General features: G+C 38.7%; 1 protein-coding gene across 5 annotated transcripts in view; it reads right to left on the bottom strand.

Moving 5' to 3' along the window:
- LRP1B (LDL receptor related protein 1B) overlaps nucleotides 1-21291 on the bottom strand; it is a 2071868-nt gene that overhangs the window by 688971 nt on the left and 1361606 nt on the right. For all 5 annotated transcript variants that reach the window (XM_073647246.1, XM_073647248.1, XM_073647249.1 and 2 more), the window contains exons 30-32: nucleotides 18241-18415; nucleotides 13037-13131; nucleotides 2698-2847 (exon numbers count right to left, since the gene is read on the bottom strand). In XM_073647246.1, coding sequence (XP_073503347.1) covers nucleotides 2698-2847; nucleotides 13037-13131; nucleotides 18241-18415 — 420 coding nt within the window. The remainder of the gene's footprint in view (nucleotides 1-2697; nucleotides 2848-13036; nucleotides 13132-18240; nucleotides 18416-21291) is intronic.

Raw genomic sequence — 21291 nt, 5'->3', positions numbered from 1 at the left:
GCGCGGAAAAGTCCAATTTATGCACGCCTACGTGTCTCAGTTCTGAATCGCTAACGAGGTCGTTGATAAGGTGTCAAATATAGCGATGCACACTGCCCAGCGGGAGCGCAACGACCCAGGAATGGTCCAGGAAGCTTTGTAACGATCAGTGATCTCACAGCAGGGGCCTGATCGTTGCTACCTGTCAGACATAACGAGATTGCTAGCGAGATCGCTATTGCATCACGAAAACTGTGAAGCATCAAGTCTTCAAATTAGACAAATATGTCAAACAGCATGAACAACTCTGATATATTTGACACAATGGAAGACCATCTGGTCTATGTTTTCACTACGAGTTACACAGCCTTATAAATAAATGCCCCAATGTATCCGGACACCCACACGGCTGTGTGTGGGTGATAAATGTTTTTCATTGGACACCTCTTTACATTTATTTCAAAATATTCATATTGTGTTGATTCAGACTAAGCAAAAACAAAAGAAATCCAATAGTATGTTTTTGAAAAATATATAAGAAACCTACATTACGAAAAGATGTGTAGACCTTACAGTAAAAAAAATACTTTCTATGCTAAAGGTGGTGCCCAGTTCCTCATGACAAAGTGAATACTCCCTTACTATTTTATGGATCTTTAGGTTTCACCAAAAATTATTTTTTTCCCTATTTTTTGGTCCTGTAATAGCAATTATTATTTTTGATTTTTTCAAAAACAGTAAATGATGAGAATGATGAGACGTTATAAATTAAATTACCCTGTGGAGGAGACATTTCTTCTAGGCTATTTTACACCCAGTTGTTGACAATGAAGAAATTACATAAATAACATAGTACAAAATAAAATTATTTGGAAATTTTTAAAAATATATACATTTTTTTGGTGAAATATTTCAGCCAACTATAAATGGAAATTAAGAACTTGTCATTGAAAATTCAACCTCCCTCCTTCTCCTACGGCCTCCAGGAATTACGATTCGTAATTGTAATCTAATGAAACCAGTAAACATTTATTTTTTGCAAGCTGTTGGTTTCATAGATCAACAGACCACATAGAGATAACGAAGATGAGGAAGATCCAAACTCAGCCCTCAGGGCTCAACAGTCAAGCTGTCTAGGAAATAATTAGAGCCAGGATTACTGGTTAATTATTATTAATTAGAGAAATTATTGGTAGCCCTTGAGAACTGAGCTTGAAGACTACATTTTGGGCGTCAGGCGGTAGATTATGCATCCTACTGTAAAGGGCTGTATGTTCTATATCTAAAATATTAATATATTATGGTAATGCTAATTACAGTTTTAGGAATGAAAAAAGAATACCAACTATTTATATACTTAAAAAAGAACTGAATAAATCGCTTATGACTAAGGGTGCACAGAAACACATCAGAGTGTTTTTTCTATCACCAACATGTGGATTTTATTTGATACTTACCCTCACCTTTCTTGTTGCCATCCATCCAGCCCCCTTGTTTCTGCCGTTGCGCGTTGCACCTCCGTCCTCTTCACTTCTGGCCCGGTAGCTGTACACTTTCACAATGCCGCGACATTACAATGTGCAGTGACCACCAAGGCCTATTTGGAGTAGGAAGTCCTGGCCTATAGTGAAGAGGCTGGATATGTGGAAAATGACGGAGAAAATAAGATGACTGAACGGCGGTCAGTGAGCAGCTGGGCTGCCAGAGAAGTGGTGAGGTCAGTATTAGTTTTCTTTTCCATTTTTCCAGTTCTAAATGGTTCACCAAAATGGTGGCCGGGCATTTGGAAATTTGACTCAAACTCAAGCCTCCAAGGATCAATCCACTCATCTCTACCTATTTGCCTTCAGAAATAGCTCAAAGGATTTATTAACTGCCCACTGGATAGGTGATAAATGCTAGAATGATGGTTGGCCCGACTGTTGGAAACTATTCTCCCAGCTACAAAACCATAGCAAAGATGAATTTGAATTGAGTAGTGGTTGTGCATGTGCCCTGCTGCTACATTCAATCTCCTTTTACCCATGGTTTTGTGAGTGGAGAATCTTGATGACCCATTTTGGCAATTAATGGGGGCCACAGCAGTCAGATTACCACCATTCAATTATCACCTATCCATTATCTAGTGGGTAGGTGATAGGTTATAAATACTTCATCCTTGAACACCCCTTTATTATCACTGTCATGACGGTGGGCAAGATCCCAATGCTATCCAATAGATTGTTTCACAGAAAGCTCATGGAGCAAGTACGACTAGAGAACATAAGATTCCATGTAAGTAATTTACTGACTAAACCCTTAAATAGATTGGTTATATTTAGATTTTTCACAAAATGTCCCGAGACTTGTTGGAGATTTGTTAAAACTAAACATTATATTTTTTTCTCCTTTACATCGCTGCGGTTTTCCATTGGACTGTGTTGCCCTTTCTATTCAACAAATCTCAGACAGATTACAGAATGATAAAAACATATGTTAACTGATTGGAAAACACAAATACTGTACCAAAAGTGAATCTTAGAGCCCTTGAGCTCAATGGCTGGATGGATGGATGGTTGGTTGGATGGATGGATAGATACAGTAGATAGAATGTTACATGTCTTCTCTCCATAATGCGATGTATATGGGGAATATTTCCCCCATTATTCCTAATCACAAAGTCCATAATTAACCAGTAACGAATCAATAGAAACATCACCCATGTTCTCTCCCACTCACCAACAATAGTTAATGCTGTGGCTTTGGTTAATTCCTTCTTCATTGAGTCTATGACTTCTAAGTTACTGCCATCCAAGCTGCATCTATTTATGGTCCTATTACCGGAGCTGATCCAATATAACTTGTTGTCGGCGTAGTCTATCGATAAACCTGGAAAAAACATTACAAAGATTGAATATTCAGGAAAAATAACATCAAACATAATTACAGGACTTATTAAGTTACATTGCAATTGTAGATAAAAGAAGATTCACGGAGCTCATCGACTGAATGATTAGGGAAAGCAGCTCAGTAACGTCATCTCTGGGATTTCTGGTCGTCAGTCCAATCAAACAGGTTTATACATAATCAATGCTGAAATGTGTTTACGAAATCAGAAGTGTAATAAGTGTGTTCACGTTAATCACCCAACAGGAGACAGAAAGAGAATGATGGGACTCACATTATTTTGTGATTCAATTTGTTTGAATCGAGCAAAATGATAGAATTCTGACCTCTACTTTGCTTGATTTTAATTAGGGCCAGCACGTTTTTTAGAAAAAAAAAACATTTATTCTCGCCTCACCTCTCACCAGAATTCACAAGGATTAAATAACATCAAGACATTTAGCACCCAAAAAGTCATGATGTCACATGAGACCTAATGAATGCCAACGTTGCCAAAGATTGATGTCAAAAGAAGAAAAAAGCAAAAAGCAAGCCAGAGCAGGACCGGATAGGGAGCTGTGAAACAGGACAAGAGAGGGGCGAGGTGAAAATAATATATTTTATTATTATTTTTTTGCCCCTCTGTTTATTATGCTGCGGAGTCTGGAAAGAGACATCAGATTCAGGGGCGGACACACCATTGGTGCAACCTGTGCATCTGTGCAGGGGCCCAAGAGGTATCGGGACCATCACCTCCTAAGCAGGTGACATTCTGCATTATCATGAGCTCAGTTTAATATTTTCTTACATTTTTTTTTTTTTACCAGCAATTTAGTTCAAATGGAATAAATTTCAACACAAATATTTTTTTCTGGCCAAAATAAAGCAAATCTCGCAAATTGAATTTACTTATTTCTAATACAGTAGCTTGCAAAAGTAATCACCCCCTTGGCATATTTAGTGTTTTGATACCTAACAACCTGTAATTTCGCTATTTTTTTGAGGGTTCATGTAAAAAATATGCCTACAACTGTGAACATTTGATTTTCTCCTTATTGTGAAGCTAACAACAAATAGGACAAAATAACTGAAAACTTCAGTATGCATAACTATTCATCCCCCTGAAGTCAGTACTTTATAGAGCCTCCTTTCGCAGCAATTACAGCTGCAAGTCGCTTTGGATAAGTCTCTATGAGCTTTCCACATCTGGCCACTGGCATTTTTGCCCATTCCTTAAGGCAAAACTGTTCCAGTTCCTTCAAGTTAGATGGTTTCCTCTGGTGACCAGCAATCTTTAAGTCTGACCATAGATTCTCAATTGGATTAAGGTCTGGGCTGTGACTCGGCTACTCCTGAACATTTACACGTTTCCCCTTAAACCACTTGAGTGTTGCTTTATCAGTATGTTTTTGGTCATTGTCTTATAGTGTAATAGTAAAGAAGAGTGTAATCTTCCTTTGGTACTAAAGTAGTCAGAATAACATGTTCCCATAGTTAGGTCCCTCTGAACTGCTGTTAGGTCAAGTTAAGGGGTTAGCTTCAGTGGTACAGTCAGTAGAGTAGAGGGGGGAATGCAGTGTCTCGGTCAGGTGTGGAGTATATCTGGGATTTAGTTTGACATATTTCCTTGTGGGACTGTAGTACTTTAATTGGCCACAAGGTGCCACTGTCGGGCGCAGCTGTTAGTGAGAGCCTGCTACCAGAATCACAGTGAGGAATTAACTGCTGCAGGGGGCGGAGCATCCTAAGTAACATCTGGAGAATTTTCCAGAAAGTGTCAGTTGGAGTCCTGTCAGAGTGGTGACAGGAAGCCTTACGGGCGGACAGCAAGGGAAATTGGCTGCTAGGGTAGACGGGGACTCCCAACCCTCAGACGGTGGATAAGTAGTGTAAATATCTCCTCACGCAGGAGTCCCATTAGCCGGCTGGAGAAACTCAACAGAGGTATTGAGGACCCCAGGGCAATTCTAGTCTGCGAGTAGCAGAGGAAGATAGGACTCCAGGTTAAGCTGTGAGGGAGATATAGGATCGGGACACACTGTCACTGGTGAGGAAACTTCTCTTCAGCTAGAAAATAGAGTTAGAAAGATGCTTCACTTAAAGAGGGCACCAGGGCTAAAGATGTTTCTAGCACCTGTATGGGAGATGAAAACCTGTTGGGCCTTATCCAATGTACCTGACTGTAAATACTGTATATACTCCTCTCCCCCAAGTAAAATCTCAGTTATGGTTAAGAGCTTTGTGTCCTCTGAATTTATTGCTGCCCTGGTCCCAAAAGAGAAATGCCTGGAGACAGCCTCGATCGGATGGTTTGAAGTAAGTGAAGAATGTCACATACCCAGCCACACATCAGAGGGAGGACACAAATTGTATCTAGGGTGTCAAAGCGAGAAGGGGCTACAACTCGCCCATGACTACCTTGCTGGACCACCTTACACTAGGAAGCTGAACCTCCGTCCTAGTCTCAAATCACAGACAGACTGAAACAGGTTTTTCTCAAGAATATACCTGTATTTCACACCATCAATCTTCCCCTCGACTCGGATCATTTTCCATGTCTCTGCTGATGAAAAACATTCCCACAGCATGATGCTGCTACCACCATGTTTCACTGTGGGGATGGTGTTCTAGGGTGATGAGCCAGACACAGCGTTTACCTTTTTGGCCAAAAAGTTTAATTTTGGTCTCATCTGACCACAGCACCTTCCTCCTTACATTTGAGGAGTCTCCCACATGTCTTTTGGCAAACTCAAAATGAGCCTTACAATTTTTGTGTGTAAGAAAAGTTTTTTTTCTAGCCACTCGTCCATAAAGGCTACCTCTATGCAGTGTATGGCTTATTATAGTGGTATGGACAGATTCTCCAGTCTCTGCTTGGGAACTCTGCAGCTCCTTCAGGGTTACCTTTGGTCTCTATGCTGCCTCTCTGATTAATGCCCTCCTTGCTCGGGCTGAGAGTTTTGTTGGGTGGCCCTCTCTTGGCAGGTTAGTTGTGGTACCATGTTCTTTCCATTTGATGATAATGGATTTGATGGTGCTCTGTGGGATCATTAGAGATTGGATTATTTTTGTTATAAGCCAACCCTGACTTGTACTTCTCAAAAAATTTGTCCCTGAATTGTTTGGAGATCTGCTTGGTCTTCATGGTGTTGTTTGGTTAGTAATGCCTCTTGCTCAATGGCCTTTCAGAAAAGATGTGTATATACTGATAGACAAGTGACACTTTGATTGAACGTCCTGTCACTAAGCATATGACTTATGAAGGTAATTGCTTGCACCAGAAATTTTTAGGTGCTTCATAGCAAAAGGGATGAATATATATGCACATGTCATTTGCTCGCCGGAAAGGGTTAATGATGCATACTCGATTAACACTAATATTTATGTTAAAAATAATTACCATAACATTAGTCCACGATAACGATGCAATTTACAATTAAGCCAAACATATTTACGTCCTATTTGCTGGAATTTGCATATTAGCTCTAGTGATATCTTAAAAATACCCATTAAAAATAATGATAGAAAAATAGGCCTCCAGCGACTCGTCATCTACAAGAAAACCGGGACAGAACAACGCCGGAACATATTTGTGGAGACATAGTAATCGATAGATTAAAAAAAGCGGCATATGCTCCTGTATCCTGGAGATGCCGCCGATTCTGAGAGTGCTCAATGGCAAAATATTTATTCCTCCTATTAAAATCAGCAACTATCTAAAGAGTCCTAATTAATTGTCCGTCATATAGATTCACAAGAAAATGCCCCGATGCATCAAGTCCATATTTACTGCTAGACGATCTCCATTTCCATCTTTCCTCATTAGACAGGGATCGTCTTTGAATTATTTAACTCTTCGTTTTACACTAAGCAGCATTAAAGCATGCATAACTCCTGTAATTAAAGTATCCCAAGATATATTACAAACAGCCCGGGCATATTTAATTGGCAAATAATGCACATTCATTATGAGATGGAGCTTATTAGAGTTTTTCATCACTGTCTAGGTTTTGCTCCAAGGTTGATATTAAAACATGTGCGCACAGTCTAGGTCCTGTGCCCGCCCCCCCACACACACACACGTTCGCCCAGATATACACACTTGGCAAAGTCTTCATTGCTTCTAAGTTCACAAATCTCAGGACATTTCAGCACACACTGCTCATTAGCCAAAATCAGTTTCCAGGTCAATTTCGTTACCAACGTAATTTTGACTGTTCATTAACGTCTCTTGCAGGGATTTGATTAATTTCAGATAAAAAAAAAATAGTGCAATATGCAAATAAGATTCAGATATTCTCAAAGGAATGCGAGGAATTACATCATCTGTAAAAATGCTTCTTGGGGTTCAATATTCACGACTGTTCAAAAAATTTGGCGAAAGTAGCAATTTTTTAATCCAGTTCTGGTAAATGGCCATTCTTTATTCTTTACCTCTTTCTGCTGCAGACATTTTTTTCTTTGCTATCCTTTAACAATGTGATGACTTACTTTTTATGGGGCAAGTTGTGTTTTTTAATGGCTCCCTTTGATTTACCCTTTTGTACAAAAACATTTTTCTGAAATTTTTTAGCGATTCGTTTTGGGTGAATCCAGCAAAATGGTGTCCTTCAGCAGTTGGGAAGAGGTTAAAAAATGTTATACTGACCTTTTCTCGTTCCTTCCCGTACCTGCTCCGCTAACTTTGACCTTCTGATCCGGTTTTCTGTCTTCTATTTCTATATTCTTTCTTTTACCTATCATTAGGTTCCACTTCATCAGGTGTGGAAAGACACAAATTAATGACATGTGCCAAACTCCACGTGACCGCATGCGGAAGAACGCATAGGCGTTGCTTCCTACATGGTATAGTGTGGCATTGTGAATGGAAGAAGATAGGTGATCGAAGAAAGGAAGACGGAAGAGTCGATAAGAGGAGCAGTGGTGGTGGGACAGTTACAGGGAGGTCCAAGGAGAGGAAAAGATTTTGGTAACCCCTTCCCAGATGATCCAATTTGCATTGAATTTATTCAATGCGAATCAGATTTCTTTTGTGTCTGAATCGATATTTGGAAGAATTGCTCAAACGATCAAGTAATGTCAACTTTTTCTTTTTCTTTTTACCTTTATCTGTCTCCCAGTAGGAAACTTGAACATGCACTTGTTCAGGCAGCTAGTACAATACTTCTATGGAAGAAATGCACAGAGGTACAAAGGTGGCACATGATGCAGACATACGGGAGGCATTTCTTGAGTGGTGAAATTTGTACTTGAAAAGCCAAAAATGAAAGAAAATGGCCGTAATTTTATATATTTTTCATCATTTTCTTTTCCCAAAAAAAAAAAATGAAGAAATTGCTAAAATCTTTGACAATACTACAAAAAAAAAAAAAGATAACTGCATCTTCTTCAATCTCGATCAAAACGAAACATAATGTAAGGATTAAAATGGATGGGTTTATTTTCATGTTAACGGCCGAGACTGGAGAGCCCAACGGCTATTGTAAAGCACATAATATATAACAGATCCATTGATGATATACAATGCCCAGCGCCACCCTGGCACTAACGCTCGGCTGATTTGTCCCACGTTTATGATATACTGTAAGCTCGTTTTGTTCTTACATCAAAATATCATAAAACATGTGACGTGGATATATCATTATTTATTAGGGGACAGCTAAATACAAATCATAAAGTCTGTTCTTGCTGGGGAAGATGGTAGAGAGCGATCATAAATCACCATTTATAAAGCCTTAACCATCTCACTGCAAAAATGAAGAGGAAAATGAGCATGTGGGTCATAGAGATTACAACATTGTAAAACCATCGTGTACATAATATCTGCTTTATGTCAGACACGGGTTATACAGTTTACAGTTAATTATTGTAAATCTGGGCTTTACTGTTTGATAGGTTTGCTTGTTTAATTTTTGAATGATAAACTATGTTTCTAGATGTTTTCTCCAATGCCCTTTCTTCTAGTGAAAAGTTGGAAAATATACGTGGGCTGTCATGTGGAAGTTACATTATCAAGTAATGCCTTCTTGTGCCTTCCACTTTCCTCTGCTGGAAAGATTAAGGCCTCTTTCACACGTCCGGATAATTCCGGTACTGGAAAAACTAGTACCAGAGATATCTGTGTTCATGTGTCCATGTGAAGCAACCTGTGTACCGCATCAGAATCACACCGGCACCTGGGAATCAGTGGTACAGTTAGTGCTGTTCCCACACGCTGGGTGCTAAATGCTGCCCTCATCATTGTCCCTTGCTTGCGCTGCGATCAGCACCAGCAAGGGACAATGTTGAGAGTAGTACTCTGCTCTCGCTGTCACCTAATGTAAAAATAAGAATAAAATTAAAAAAATCCTTATACTCACCTGTCTGAAGATGAAATAAGTGTCTCCTGCTGTAATCCATCTGACCACTCATGCTGAGGAGCCGGGGAGAATGACTCACAACAGCGAGCAGGTCCTGGAGCTGCGCTCAGCGAGTGGTGTCCTGTCACTCAGTGAGCTCAGCGGAGGTCCGGGGCTTGCTCGCTGCAGTGCGTCATTCTCCCCAGCTCCTTGGTGTGAGCGTTCAGATGGATTACAGCGAGGGACATCTTTGAACAGGTGAGCATAATGATTTTTTAAATTTTATTCTAATTTTTACACTAGGACACAGCGGGAGCAGAATAATACTCTCAACATTGTCCCTTGCTCATGCTGATCGCAGTGCCAGCAGTGGACAATATGAGTGATGGCTTCAGCACTCGGCGCTTGGGAACAGAGATAACTTACGCTGATTCCCAGATGCCGGTACGTGTCACACTGATGACACACGGATGTCATCCATGTGTCATCAGTGTGCACATGTGCAGGACGTTTTGCAGTTTTCCACAGTCAGTAGGAATACACTGACATGTGCACAGAAAATAAATGGGTCTGCAAGCATGTGTCAGAGTCTCCAGTATGTGTGGAAATGGACACCACACATACCGGACACACTGATGTGAAAGAAGTCTAACAGGTATTGAGATAACAGAGGTAAGGAGAAAAGGTTTATGTTTGTGTTTATTTGTAAGTAAAAGGTTGATCAGAATACTGCACTTTAAAGGGAATGTGTCATCAGAAAATAAACTAAGCATTAAATCAGGTTTTTGTGTTACATATATATATTTTTCATATCACAATCTTTATTTAAAAAAAATAGCAATTTTACAATTTTAACAAAGGCCACTGAGCTATTTTAGACTCATACTTCTTGTTCTTTCAAGAAGATTTTACAGCAGCTTATTATGAACAAAGGCAGGATTACAAAAAACAGATAACACCTCTATATACAGTAGATAACACAGGATCCACCATTCACAATGGGTGATATCACAGCTCACCTCCTCCTCCTGTACAATGACTGATAAAACCTCTATATACAGTAAAAAATACAAGATCGACAGTTCATCGTAGGTGATGTCACAGCTCACCTCCTCTCCCTCCCGTACAATGACTGATAACACTACTATATTCAGTAGATAACACAGGATCCACCATTCATCATAGGGGATGTCATAGCTCACCTCTTCCCTCTCCGGTATAATGACAGATAACACCTCTATATACAGTAGATAACACTGGATCCACCATTTACAATAGGTGATGTCACAGCTCACCTCCTCCTCCTGTACAATGACTGATAACATCTCTATATACAGTAGATAACACAGGATCCACTATTCACAATAGATGATGTCACAGCTCACCTCCTCCCCTTCCTTCACAATGACCTTTGTACACGCTCATCAGATGAGTCAATATATAAAATAGGGTCTGAATCTAATCATTGCAGCTAATTTCCATGTGAAATTCCAGACACAACAGGAAGTGAGAGTTTAAAAAGCCTCAGCGGACAGTGTGAAAACTGCAAGTTTTTTTTTTAATTTTTAATGCTGATTCTGATACGTAAAAAAAAATTGCCAAAATTTAAAAAAAAAAATACATTTAATACTAAAACCTTTTTTAACAAATAGGATGATGGCTTCCCTTTAAGGCAGTGTATTGCTGGAACGTCTGTAACAAGCTGCTGCTCTTAAAAAGGTCGTTCAGGACTAAGGTATTGCTGACCTATCCAAAGGACAGATCATCAATATCAGATCTGTGGGGGTCTAACACTTGATATCCCCACTCAACAGTTACTATTAAACTCCTCTCAGCCAGAAGTAAAGTAAGCAGTATATATAGCCGGAATAGCACAGATTCTGCGTCTCATCTCCTGTTTAACTGAATGGGAGCTGAGCTACACATTATGGGGAGCTGAGCTATACATTATGGGGAGCTGAGCTACACATTATGTGGAGCTGTGGTTTTCCGGCCCGATACACTGTGTATTTTCGACGGGCTCTGGAACTCATTGGTGGAGGTGCCAAATGCCGTACAAACGACAGTTGTGAAGGTAGACCAGTTGATAATGCAATCTTGATACGTATCAAAAGAAGAAAAAGAGGAAAATAAAGCTGATGGAAGTCTGAGTCCTGTTTTTTCAACATCTATTAAATACCATGAAGAGCCAGAATAATTATGAGCGGTGACTCCGAGGCTGAAGATCCAGCCATGCATATATGATATGGTATGGCTAAGCACTGACTGGATGAGAGATGCGTTCACACGCTGTGCTGGGAGCGCTCCAGTCTCGTTAAGTTACGAAATAAATCTTAAATCTTAGTGTTATCACTAGTAATAACCAGCTTAAGATAAAGGCTTGGATCTAAAATAAATACTGAATCTAGTCAGATATATTGGCCAGAGGAAAGTAGATGTAGTGGAATTAAAGAAAGATTTACTGATTGCAACATTTCCTAGTCTACTCAATGGGGATTTTGTCAATGAAAGTGGTTTTATTCTCAGATCTTTGTCTAAGTCAACATAACACAGTCAGAAAAAAAGCAAGAAAAACAATTGGTTGGATCCACATGACACTTCTATAGCCCATGTTGATATAACTGTGAAAATGTAAACCATGTTTGGTTGATTGATGGCACAAAATATATAATAAAGACAAAACAAAATAAATAAACGGTGATTGAAATTTGAGTTAAAGAGGTTGTAACAGAGTAAAAATTAAACATGGTTAGTTTCTTCTAGAAACAGCAGCATTTACTGTATGTCCTTGTATACTTGCAATAGATAAGTCCCTTGGACCACGCTGTTGTCCATGCACACTTGGCACAACCCTCCACAAGGTTGTAGCAATACAGAAAAATCCAGGAACCAGACGTCTTTCTTTTGCAAACTTTATTAGTAAAGAAAAATCACAAGGTTTCAGTTGCACAGGACCTTTATCAAGCTATAGAATGCATATCTCTCATTTTATGGCTTGATAAATGGTCCAGCATGGCCGAAACGTTGTGATTTTTCTGTACTAATAAAGTTACCAAAAGGAGGATGTCTGGTGCCTGGTTCCTGGATTTCTCCTTTTACTGTATGTCCATGTGTCGGGTCTAGCATTAGAGGTTATAGAGGTTATAGGTGTTGAAAATGTCCACCGTTCACATCCAAGCACGCCTCCATATAGGTGAATGTATTCCGCAGGATGTCTGGGGTCGTAGCCTGAATTTCTCGTTGTATTTTTTCTTGGAGAGCCTGTAATTTTTAGTGGCTTGTACTGTCCACCTGACCTTTAAAATTGCCCAAAAGGAAAAAATCCAGTGGTGTTAAATCAAGCGGTCTTAGTGGCCATAGTCCCTTGGAGATTACTTTGTCATCAAAAATGGTTTCAGTAGACGGTTTGAACTGGGGATTTCAACCTCCAAATTTAATTAGAAACTCACTTTGGCACCTCTTTAAGTACTCACTTTGACACCTCTTTCATTGTGAGTCCTTTGTAAGGACTCACAATGAAAACCAAACTGTATCTGTACATTGTTAACAAATGGAAGAAGGATTTCGGTAGGAGTGTAGTGCAAGCACCACAAAAACTACCGATGTGCAGAAAGTCTATCTCATAGTAAAGAAGACCAGTGGGGCGAGACCACTTAGTTGTTTCTCGTCACTGTCACTGAGGTTCATTGCACTCTCATTTCTCATGAGCCAAAGTATGTACAGTCCAAATTTCAGTACGGTCGACTGTAGAAGTTACAGAAATTTTTCTGGCTAAAGTAGAGAGTTAATCACCATGTATTATTCATTGATATTAACAATTATAATAACATATTTGAATGGCAGAATGTTTTTACCAATAGGCTCTCTTTGATTCTGAAAAAGGATTTTGCTGTTACTTCCATCCATATTTGCCATATTTATGCTGTTTCCATCCATCCAGAATATTTTCCTTTATAAGAAAAAAATAATTAAATATGTTACATTATACAAATACACATTTCCAAAGTGTCTATGAGGCAAAAAAAGTCTTATTGACAAATAATACTGGGCCTTATGTTATATCAAAGTTAGCAAAAGAGAAATATAAATTCAATATATGTCCTACATGAACTTAAGTTCACAAATAGAGATAAGCAAACCCGAACTGTAAAGTGTCCGATGCTGGACTCCAAACACGGACTTCTCCAGGAAGTCCGTTTTAGTGTTTGGAGTTCCAGGAGAAGTCCGAGGAGAGAGAAATTAAGAGAGATTGGGTCCTCATTGACTGGTATTTGGTTAGGGTTCTGGTTAAAATTCGGATACTAGAACTTTGGACTAAAGGTTGGTTGACCCCAACGAACCCAAACTTTCATGGCTCCATTCATCCCTATTCATTAATCATCAAAACACTCCACCAATCATATGGACCGGCTATAGCTACACCTCTTTCAGAAATAATTCAGGTAATATGGACGTCCAAAACTGCCTCCACTGATCAGCACTGCATATGACACTGCACATACACTGACTTGCTATGCATTGTCCAGTATTATTCAATGTATGCCATTGATTGGATAAGTCCTGATCACATGTCAGTCCATAAGGAGTCATGTTGTTGCCTTGAACAATAAATAAGGCCAGGACATCAGGACCGAACATGTAAAAACAAATGTAAAGATGTGTCCTTCTTTACTTTTCTTCTTGGAAAAAAAATATTTTGCAATATTCTGTTGGGAGATGTGTCTGCTACATGTGTATATATTAAGCCACCTAGTCGTTGTGGCAGGGTCTGGACTGTCGATGATATTACTTTTATGTGTCATGATAGTCTATTGAATTTATATCGTGAGGAACCCCTGAAAAATTTCTTGAAAAGGTAGGGGTGGAAATATTTGCCAAAACATATCTAATCATTTTCTTTTTCAGCGTACATTTCTTCGCGAGATCTCAATGGACGTTGTGTAAAATATAAAGAAAAAATTGGAAATTTCTTATTGTCATATTTTTCACACTATACTATAGAACAGTTATCAGAAGTTGAACGTTGCAAATGTTTCCATTTGATAAAAATATCTTAACTCACTTAGAAATTGGGTCTACCACTGTACAGCATCTCCCCTGTTTTTACAAAATCTGCAAATATTTGGGTAGTAATAAGACCAACTGCTGGAGTTTTGGGAGGATAGTTGTCCCATTCTTGTCTGATGTCGGATTCTCACTGCTTAACAGTTCCGGTTCACCTTTGCTGGGTTTTTCAATTAAAAATAAGCCAATGTTTTCTATTGATCAAAGGTCTGGACTTGCAGGTTCATCACCCAGACTATTCTTGTGATGATATTTTATACTGTAGATATTCGAAATCTTTGAAATTTTGCATTGAACAATATTTTTTCCACAAATTTTTAGACTCAGTTGTTCACAGATTGGTGACCTCTGACCATCTTTACTTCTGAGAGACTCTGCCTCTCTAACATGCTCTATTTACACACACTCATGTGGCTCAGAAAACCTTCAGCTGTTTTTCAATAATAACATTGTAACATTGAAATTCACTAGGTAGGCGGTAATTTCTTCCCGTCATCTGGCCCACAAGCATAAGAAAACAGATTTAATAAAAACACATTTCAGAGCAACCAAACCTCTAATATGGGGCATACATGTATGTATCGATTTAAAATTCTATCACCTGTATGCTCATATTAGAGGTCTGATATGTCCCAGGGGATGACAGATTCCCTTTAATGTCTTATAAATAAAGCATTACTTTAGCCTTTTCCCCTCAACACATGACTTTCCCTAAAACTAGAAACAACAAAAGACAAAAAATATATATATTTTATAAAAACAAAAAAAATCACTTTAAAATGTTGCATTAAACCCATTTGCTTCTAAACTAAGTGTTTTATATTGTTGAGTCATATGAAGTGTCTGTGAATCGGTGATACATTTCCATACAATTGCCAGCTTCCATGTTCTTTGAAACATTTGTTAAACCTATGAAACTAAAATATTATTAAGGTTAAATTTTGACAAATGTCAAACAATCGTTGCAGAATAAGGGTAAAGAGAAAAGTAAAAATGTGCATTTTCTCTAAGTACAGTCTATTGGGAAAGAACTAGTAGTGGGATTGTTAAAATATCAATTAGAGCTCAAAATGGGATTTACAATGAGGATGTTAAAGCTGTAATAATATAAATTATGTTGGAGCTTTTGTTAGAAGAATGGAAAATATCTTAGTGGCCAAATATTTTCATTTTTATTCAGGAAATCACAAAGATCTCTGTTATTAGTGGATGGTTTCTAAGTAGTTATTAGAGACGGGGCCAATGCAAAGAACAGGAGCCAAGTACAAAAGCGAAAATTTCAATGTAGGAACGGCAATCATGAAATGGTATTGGCACAGGGACATATTCAACATTGAAAAATAAGAAATGCTTTTATAAAAACTCTGCAAAACATCTGCATCTTAGCATGTGAGAACCATCACAAATAATGATCTATTCAGAAACTGACACTAGGAGGATAGAGATCTCATCGAGAGTCAAGTACGAGTTTGACACACGTTATAATAACTCAGGAATAGAAAAAGAAAAATAGACAGTTATTCTTCAAATATCCATCATTACCGGGGAAAAAACATCAAACAAGCCCTCGTTAATTATATAATGTGCCACATTCCTCATTCGGAACAAGGATATAGCTCATTAATTGGTGACTCAATGACAGATCATCAAAGTTGTTATAATGTTCGAAAAAATGTCTTGAAATACGTTTTGGTGATGCACCTTCTCTTTGAAGTCTAATTTTTTATTCTAATAATTAATTTTTGCACTTTAATCTAGTGTCTGGGAGGAAAACTTATATCAATAGAAGTTTTTTGGATTTGGAAGATGGAGGGTATTTTTAGTTCAACAGAATGTCGGAAATTCTCTCTGTCTTTGACATATTGATTGATAACTCCAGTTGAGTTTGATGGCTTCTGTATGTATCTGTCATCTATAAGCACCACAGTGGTGGGTGCAAACAGATGTTATTTTAGCATCTATAGAGTTATCTAGAGACATTTACATTACATACATAGGATTGCTCAGACATTTCCATAACTGTCAGGGATTAAACAAATACAGAGAGCCATGCATGGTCAACTTTTATAAACTACTGTCTACTACCACTCTTTGTGGTCATCGCTGGTTGGATTTTACAGCCAAATAGGTGTGATAACAAGGCTGTTCTCCAGATATATGGGAGACCCTCAAGTGAAATAGCCACATCTTGAATTTAATAGGTTCTCCATTTTTAAAAAAGTGGTCTGAAAATCTCAAAATCAGATTTTACTCATACTCCCCCAGTACAATGCCTGCTCTCCGACACTGCTTCAACCTCAATGTTTTGGCTGAGAAGGGAAGGAGAAGGGGCGGTGGATCCAGAGTGCTGCCGCAGCTGAAGAAAATTCTAGGTGATGAGGATATTAAAAAAATGTGTTTGTTTTTGCAAAGTTTTTCAGTGTAGAATTTGGTCTTTTTCTTCTTGATACCTGAAGAATGTGTGAACTCTACTCTGAAACGCGTTGCAAGGATAAACAGTTTTTTATAACCTCATTGCCTGGAATTTCATTTGGCAGTGGCAGTGCCTGGGATCCACCGCCCCTCTCCTTCCCTTCACTCACTGTACATGTCCTCCATCTATTGAGTTTGAGTTCAGCGGCTGGAGCAGCAGCCCTACACTTGAATCAAGTTCACTTTACATGGGATTCAACCAAACATACCTGTTTAGATGAGCTCCCCATCCTCCAGTTTATCCTTACCTACAGATAGAGGTATCTCACAGGGAGTGAATCTGTAATTCTCTTATCTCTGTTTTTGCTGCAACATTGATCTCACATTGACAACACACATTACTGCTGCAGCCAATCGCTGTGCTAAATGGCTCATACTGTCAACATTGGCTGCATCCAAACACTGAGACAGAAGTGTAGAGCTCCGCTGAAACCAGGGAGGGTGCACACTATTTGATTTTGTTACTTTGTAAGAATTTCATCATTTTGGGACCACCTTTTAAAAGTGGAGTACCTCTTTAATGGCATTTATATATCAGACATAATGATAAAACAAACTGCCTAATATTGTGTAGGTTTCTCTCTTGCTACCAGGACAGCTTGGACCCATTGATGCTAGGACTCCTCAAGACATGTGAAGGTGTCTTGTGTTATTTGGCACAAAGACATTAATAGCATATCCTTTAATTCCCGTAAGTTGTTCAGTGCTGGCTCCATGTATTGGACATACTAATGAAGCGAAGCTTTTATATCTGTTTTTCACTCTAAATATTAAGCTTTCTAAATGGGAGAACATAGATGTGTCCACTCTTAACCTTATCTTGTATATGGCAATGACCTCAATAAATGTAATATATTATCACAACACACTAGCAAAACCCTACACAGGCTGCAATCACCATCACATTCACTGGGGGCTAGACTAGACAAAAATGATTTTGTGATACTCTTTAAGGAGAAGTTGATGTTATGTGATTCTGTTAGATTTGAGCAAAATGATTTGCAGAACCCTGATCCTGTGGCCATATTATTAGTTCATGGTCACTGAAACAGAGCAATGTGAACCTCATACTATCAGTGGCTTCTTCAGCGCCTCTTTTGATTAATAAACTCTGTGACATAATGGGTGTGTTGCTCCGCAAACAAGAAGATTTTGCAGGACCTACTAATTAGAAGAAGCTGTGGGGATTATGCAGGTAGTAGGAGGGTTTCAGCATTCTAGTACTGACCACTAACTACCAATGAGGCTACTGAACCAGTGTCCTATTAATCATTTTGCTTAAATTTAGCAGAATCACATAATATACACATCTCCTAACAAAATATCACAAAATCATTTTTTTTAAAAGCTGGTCATCTCGAGTCACTAATATGCAAAACCAAGAGTAAAAATAAGGACGGGCATCCCAATACCCTGTTAATGATAAATACTTTAATGTTATTTAGATGTAATTATGGTATTTGGCAAAACATTATTTTCAGTAATATCTGTTTAAGGAAGAGGGAAGGTTTTAATACTTTACCCCCTGATTGGGTGAACTGCTAAGCTCTGAGCTTTATCAATTCCATGGATGACTGATGTTTTCAATGAACCGTCCAATCTGGCCACGTTAATTTGAGTTTCATCAAACTCTGAACTAATCCAGTACAAGTTACGAGACACCCAGTCCACCGCCAGTCCTCTGATACTGTGGAGATCTGTAAGACAGACATGAACATAAAGAGGGAATTATAACCCTGGCTAAGTGATGATGTTCCTGCGCAGCTTACATAAAATTCAATTATCACTTTATTGTAACCAAAAGAATCTACAAGACGCTAATCTTATCCCCTATTGGCTCTTTGGAAGGACATCAATAATCATTAATGTCTTACTGCCGAGGAAGCTGAAATCCTCCAGCAATAATTATCATTAACTTACACTTACGGTCAATAATAATTCACTGGAATACATGTAGAGAAAAATAAAGCTTTGTCCTACAGACTCCGGCCATGCAAATGAAGGCAGCCAATTTGAGCACTTTGGGTATTGCTTAGAAATTGTCCTGTCAAAAATTTCATGTTCGCACAGCGGATGTCTAACGACCGCATGGGGATGGAGACATGAGTCGTCTTTAATAGCCGAGTCTGGAATAACCATAGTAAAAACACAAGAAACATTACCGGAGGCCGTTTCTGAGTGAATATTGAACATGGCATATTTTATAATTATGAACATCGTTATCCAATGTCATATATTGGAATACAATTGGAATGGTGAAAACTGTTAGAAAATACAAGGGATATTACAGGCTACTGGAAGGTTTTCATAAAAATCGCTTTAGCTAACATGTTACTTTTGCACTTTTTCATGTATACTTATTTCTCACGCTCTAATATTTCTTATAATTCCATAGGGCTTTACAGACATCATTATATCAAGTTTGTTAAGTGATGTCATACATCTTTTATCAAAATCGCATCAATACTTCTCATTTACAATGAAGAGAAAGGAAGTCCAGCTTCTCCAACATGCAAAAACATTTATTGGTGGATGAGTACAAAAAGCTGTGCAAAAAGATGGTTAAAACATCTACATATTCCAGGTGCATAACATCCTTAATCATGATGATTCATGATTAGGGATGAGCGAACCCGTGAAAATTTGGGTTCTGGTACCCGACCCAAACTTTATTCCAAAGTTCTGTTCGGGTACCAGAACTCTACCCGAACTTGAACTAGAACCCGAAACCCATTGAAAACAATGAGTAGCTGAACTTTTTATCTGGAAAATATTCTCTCTCTCTCTCGACTTCCCCGGACACCGAACATTTAAATCGACTTCCAGAAGAAGTACAGTCCGGTATGAACCCCAAACTTTAATGTTCAAATTCGATCATCTCTATTCATGATTAAGAATGTAACACACCTGAAATGCGTAGATATGTAAACCATGTCTCTATCATGATATTTTAACTTGTTGCACGGCTCTTTGTACTCATCCACCAATGAATAAATCTCTGAACTGCTTGTAGATCACATGCGGAGGAGCTGGATATGCTTCCTTTTCCTCACTTCTCATTTACCCCTGTCGCTGCCAATATTTTTCATTTTTGTCAATTAGCTTTTTCCTCCTCTTTTTCAAAGTTATTTTTCCATCAATATATTCACATGAGAGCTTGCTTTTTGGTGGACGAATTGTAATTTTGAATGATCCCATTATTTTTACCATTTAATGTTCTGGATATTGGAATAAATTTCCAAATGCGACGAGGGTGAAAAAAGGTGAAAAAAAACATACAATTCCATTATGTCATATTATAAGATTTTTAACTTTTTTTGTTTTTCAGATCGACTTTATCTTTTGTATTGATATACAGTACAGACCAAAAGTTTGGACACACCTTCTCATTTAAACATTTTTCTGTATTTTCATGACTATGAAAATTGTACATTCACACTGAAGGCATCAAAACTATGAATTACCACATGTGGAATTATATACTTAACAAAAAAAGTGTGAAACAACTGAAAATATGTCTTATATTCTAGGTTCTTCAAAGTAGCCACCTTTTGCTTTGATGACTGCTTTGCACATTCTTGGTATTCTCTTGATGAGCATCAAGAGGTAGTCACCGGAAATGATCTTCCAACAATCTTGAAGGAGTTCCAAGAGATTCTTAGCACTTGTTGGCTCTTTTGCTTTCACTCTGCGGTCCAGCTCACCCCAAACCATCTCGATTGGGTTCAGGTCTGGTGACTGTGGAGGCCAGGTCATCTGGCGTAGCACCCCATCACTCTCCTTCTTGGTCAAATAGCCCTTACACAGCCTGGAGGTGTGTTTGGGGTCATTGTCCTGTTGAAAAATAAATGATGGTCCAACTAAACGCAAACCAGATGGAATAGCATGCCGCTGCAAGATGCTGTGGTAGCCATGCTGGTTCAGTATGCCTTCAATTTTGAATAAATCCCCGACAGTGTCACCAGCAAAGCACCCCTACACCATCACACCTCCTCCTCCATGCTTCACGGTGGGAATCAGGCATGTAGAGTCCATCCGTTCACCTTTTCTGCGTCGCACAAAGACACGGTGGTTGGAACCAAAGATCTCAAATTTGGACTCATCAGACCAAAGCACAGATTTCCACTGGTCTAATGTCCATTCCTTGTGTTCTTTAGCCCAAACAAGTCTCTTCTGCTTGTTGCCTGTCCTTAGCAGTGGTTTCCTAACAGCTGTTTTACCATGAAGGCCTGCTGCACAAAGTCTCCTCTTAACAGTTGTTGAAGAGATGTGTCTGCTGCTAGAACTCTGTGTGGCATTGACCTGGTCTCTAATCTGAGCTACTGTTAACCTGCGATTTCTGAGGCTGGTGACTCGGATAAACTTATCCTCAGAAGCAGAGGTGACTCTTGGTCTTCCTTTCCTGGGGCGGTCCTCATGTGAGCCAGTTTCTTTGTAGCGTTTGATGGTTTTTGCAACTGCACTTGGGGACACTTTCAAAGTTTTCCAAATTTTTCAGACTGACTGACCTTAATTTCTTAAAGTAATGATGGCCACTCGTTTTACTTTACTTAGCTGCTTTTTTCTTGCCATA

Source organism: Phyllobates terribilis, unplaced genomic scaffold (assembly GCF_046119375.1).
Source record: "Phyllobates terribilis strain yellow unplaced genomic scaffold, ASM4611937v1 Scaffold_9__5_contigs__length_417890890, whole genome shotgun sequence".
NCBI lineage: Eukaryota > Metazoa > Chordata > Amphibia > Anura > Dendrobatidae > Phyllobates > Phyllobates terribilis.
This window is presented reverse-complemented; position numbering and strand designations above follow the sequence as displayed.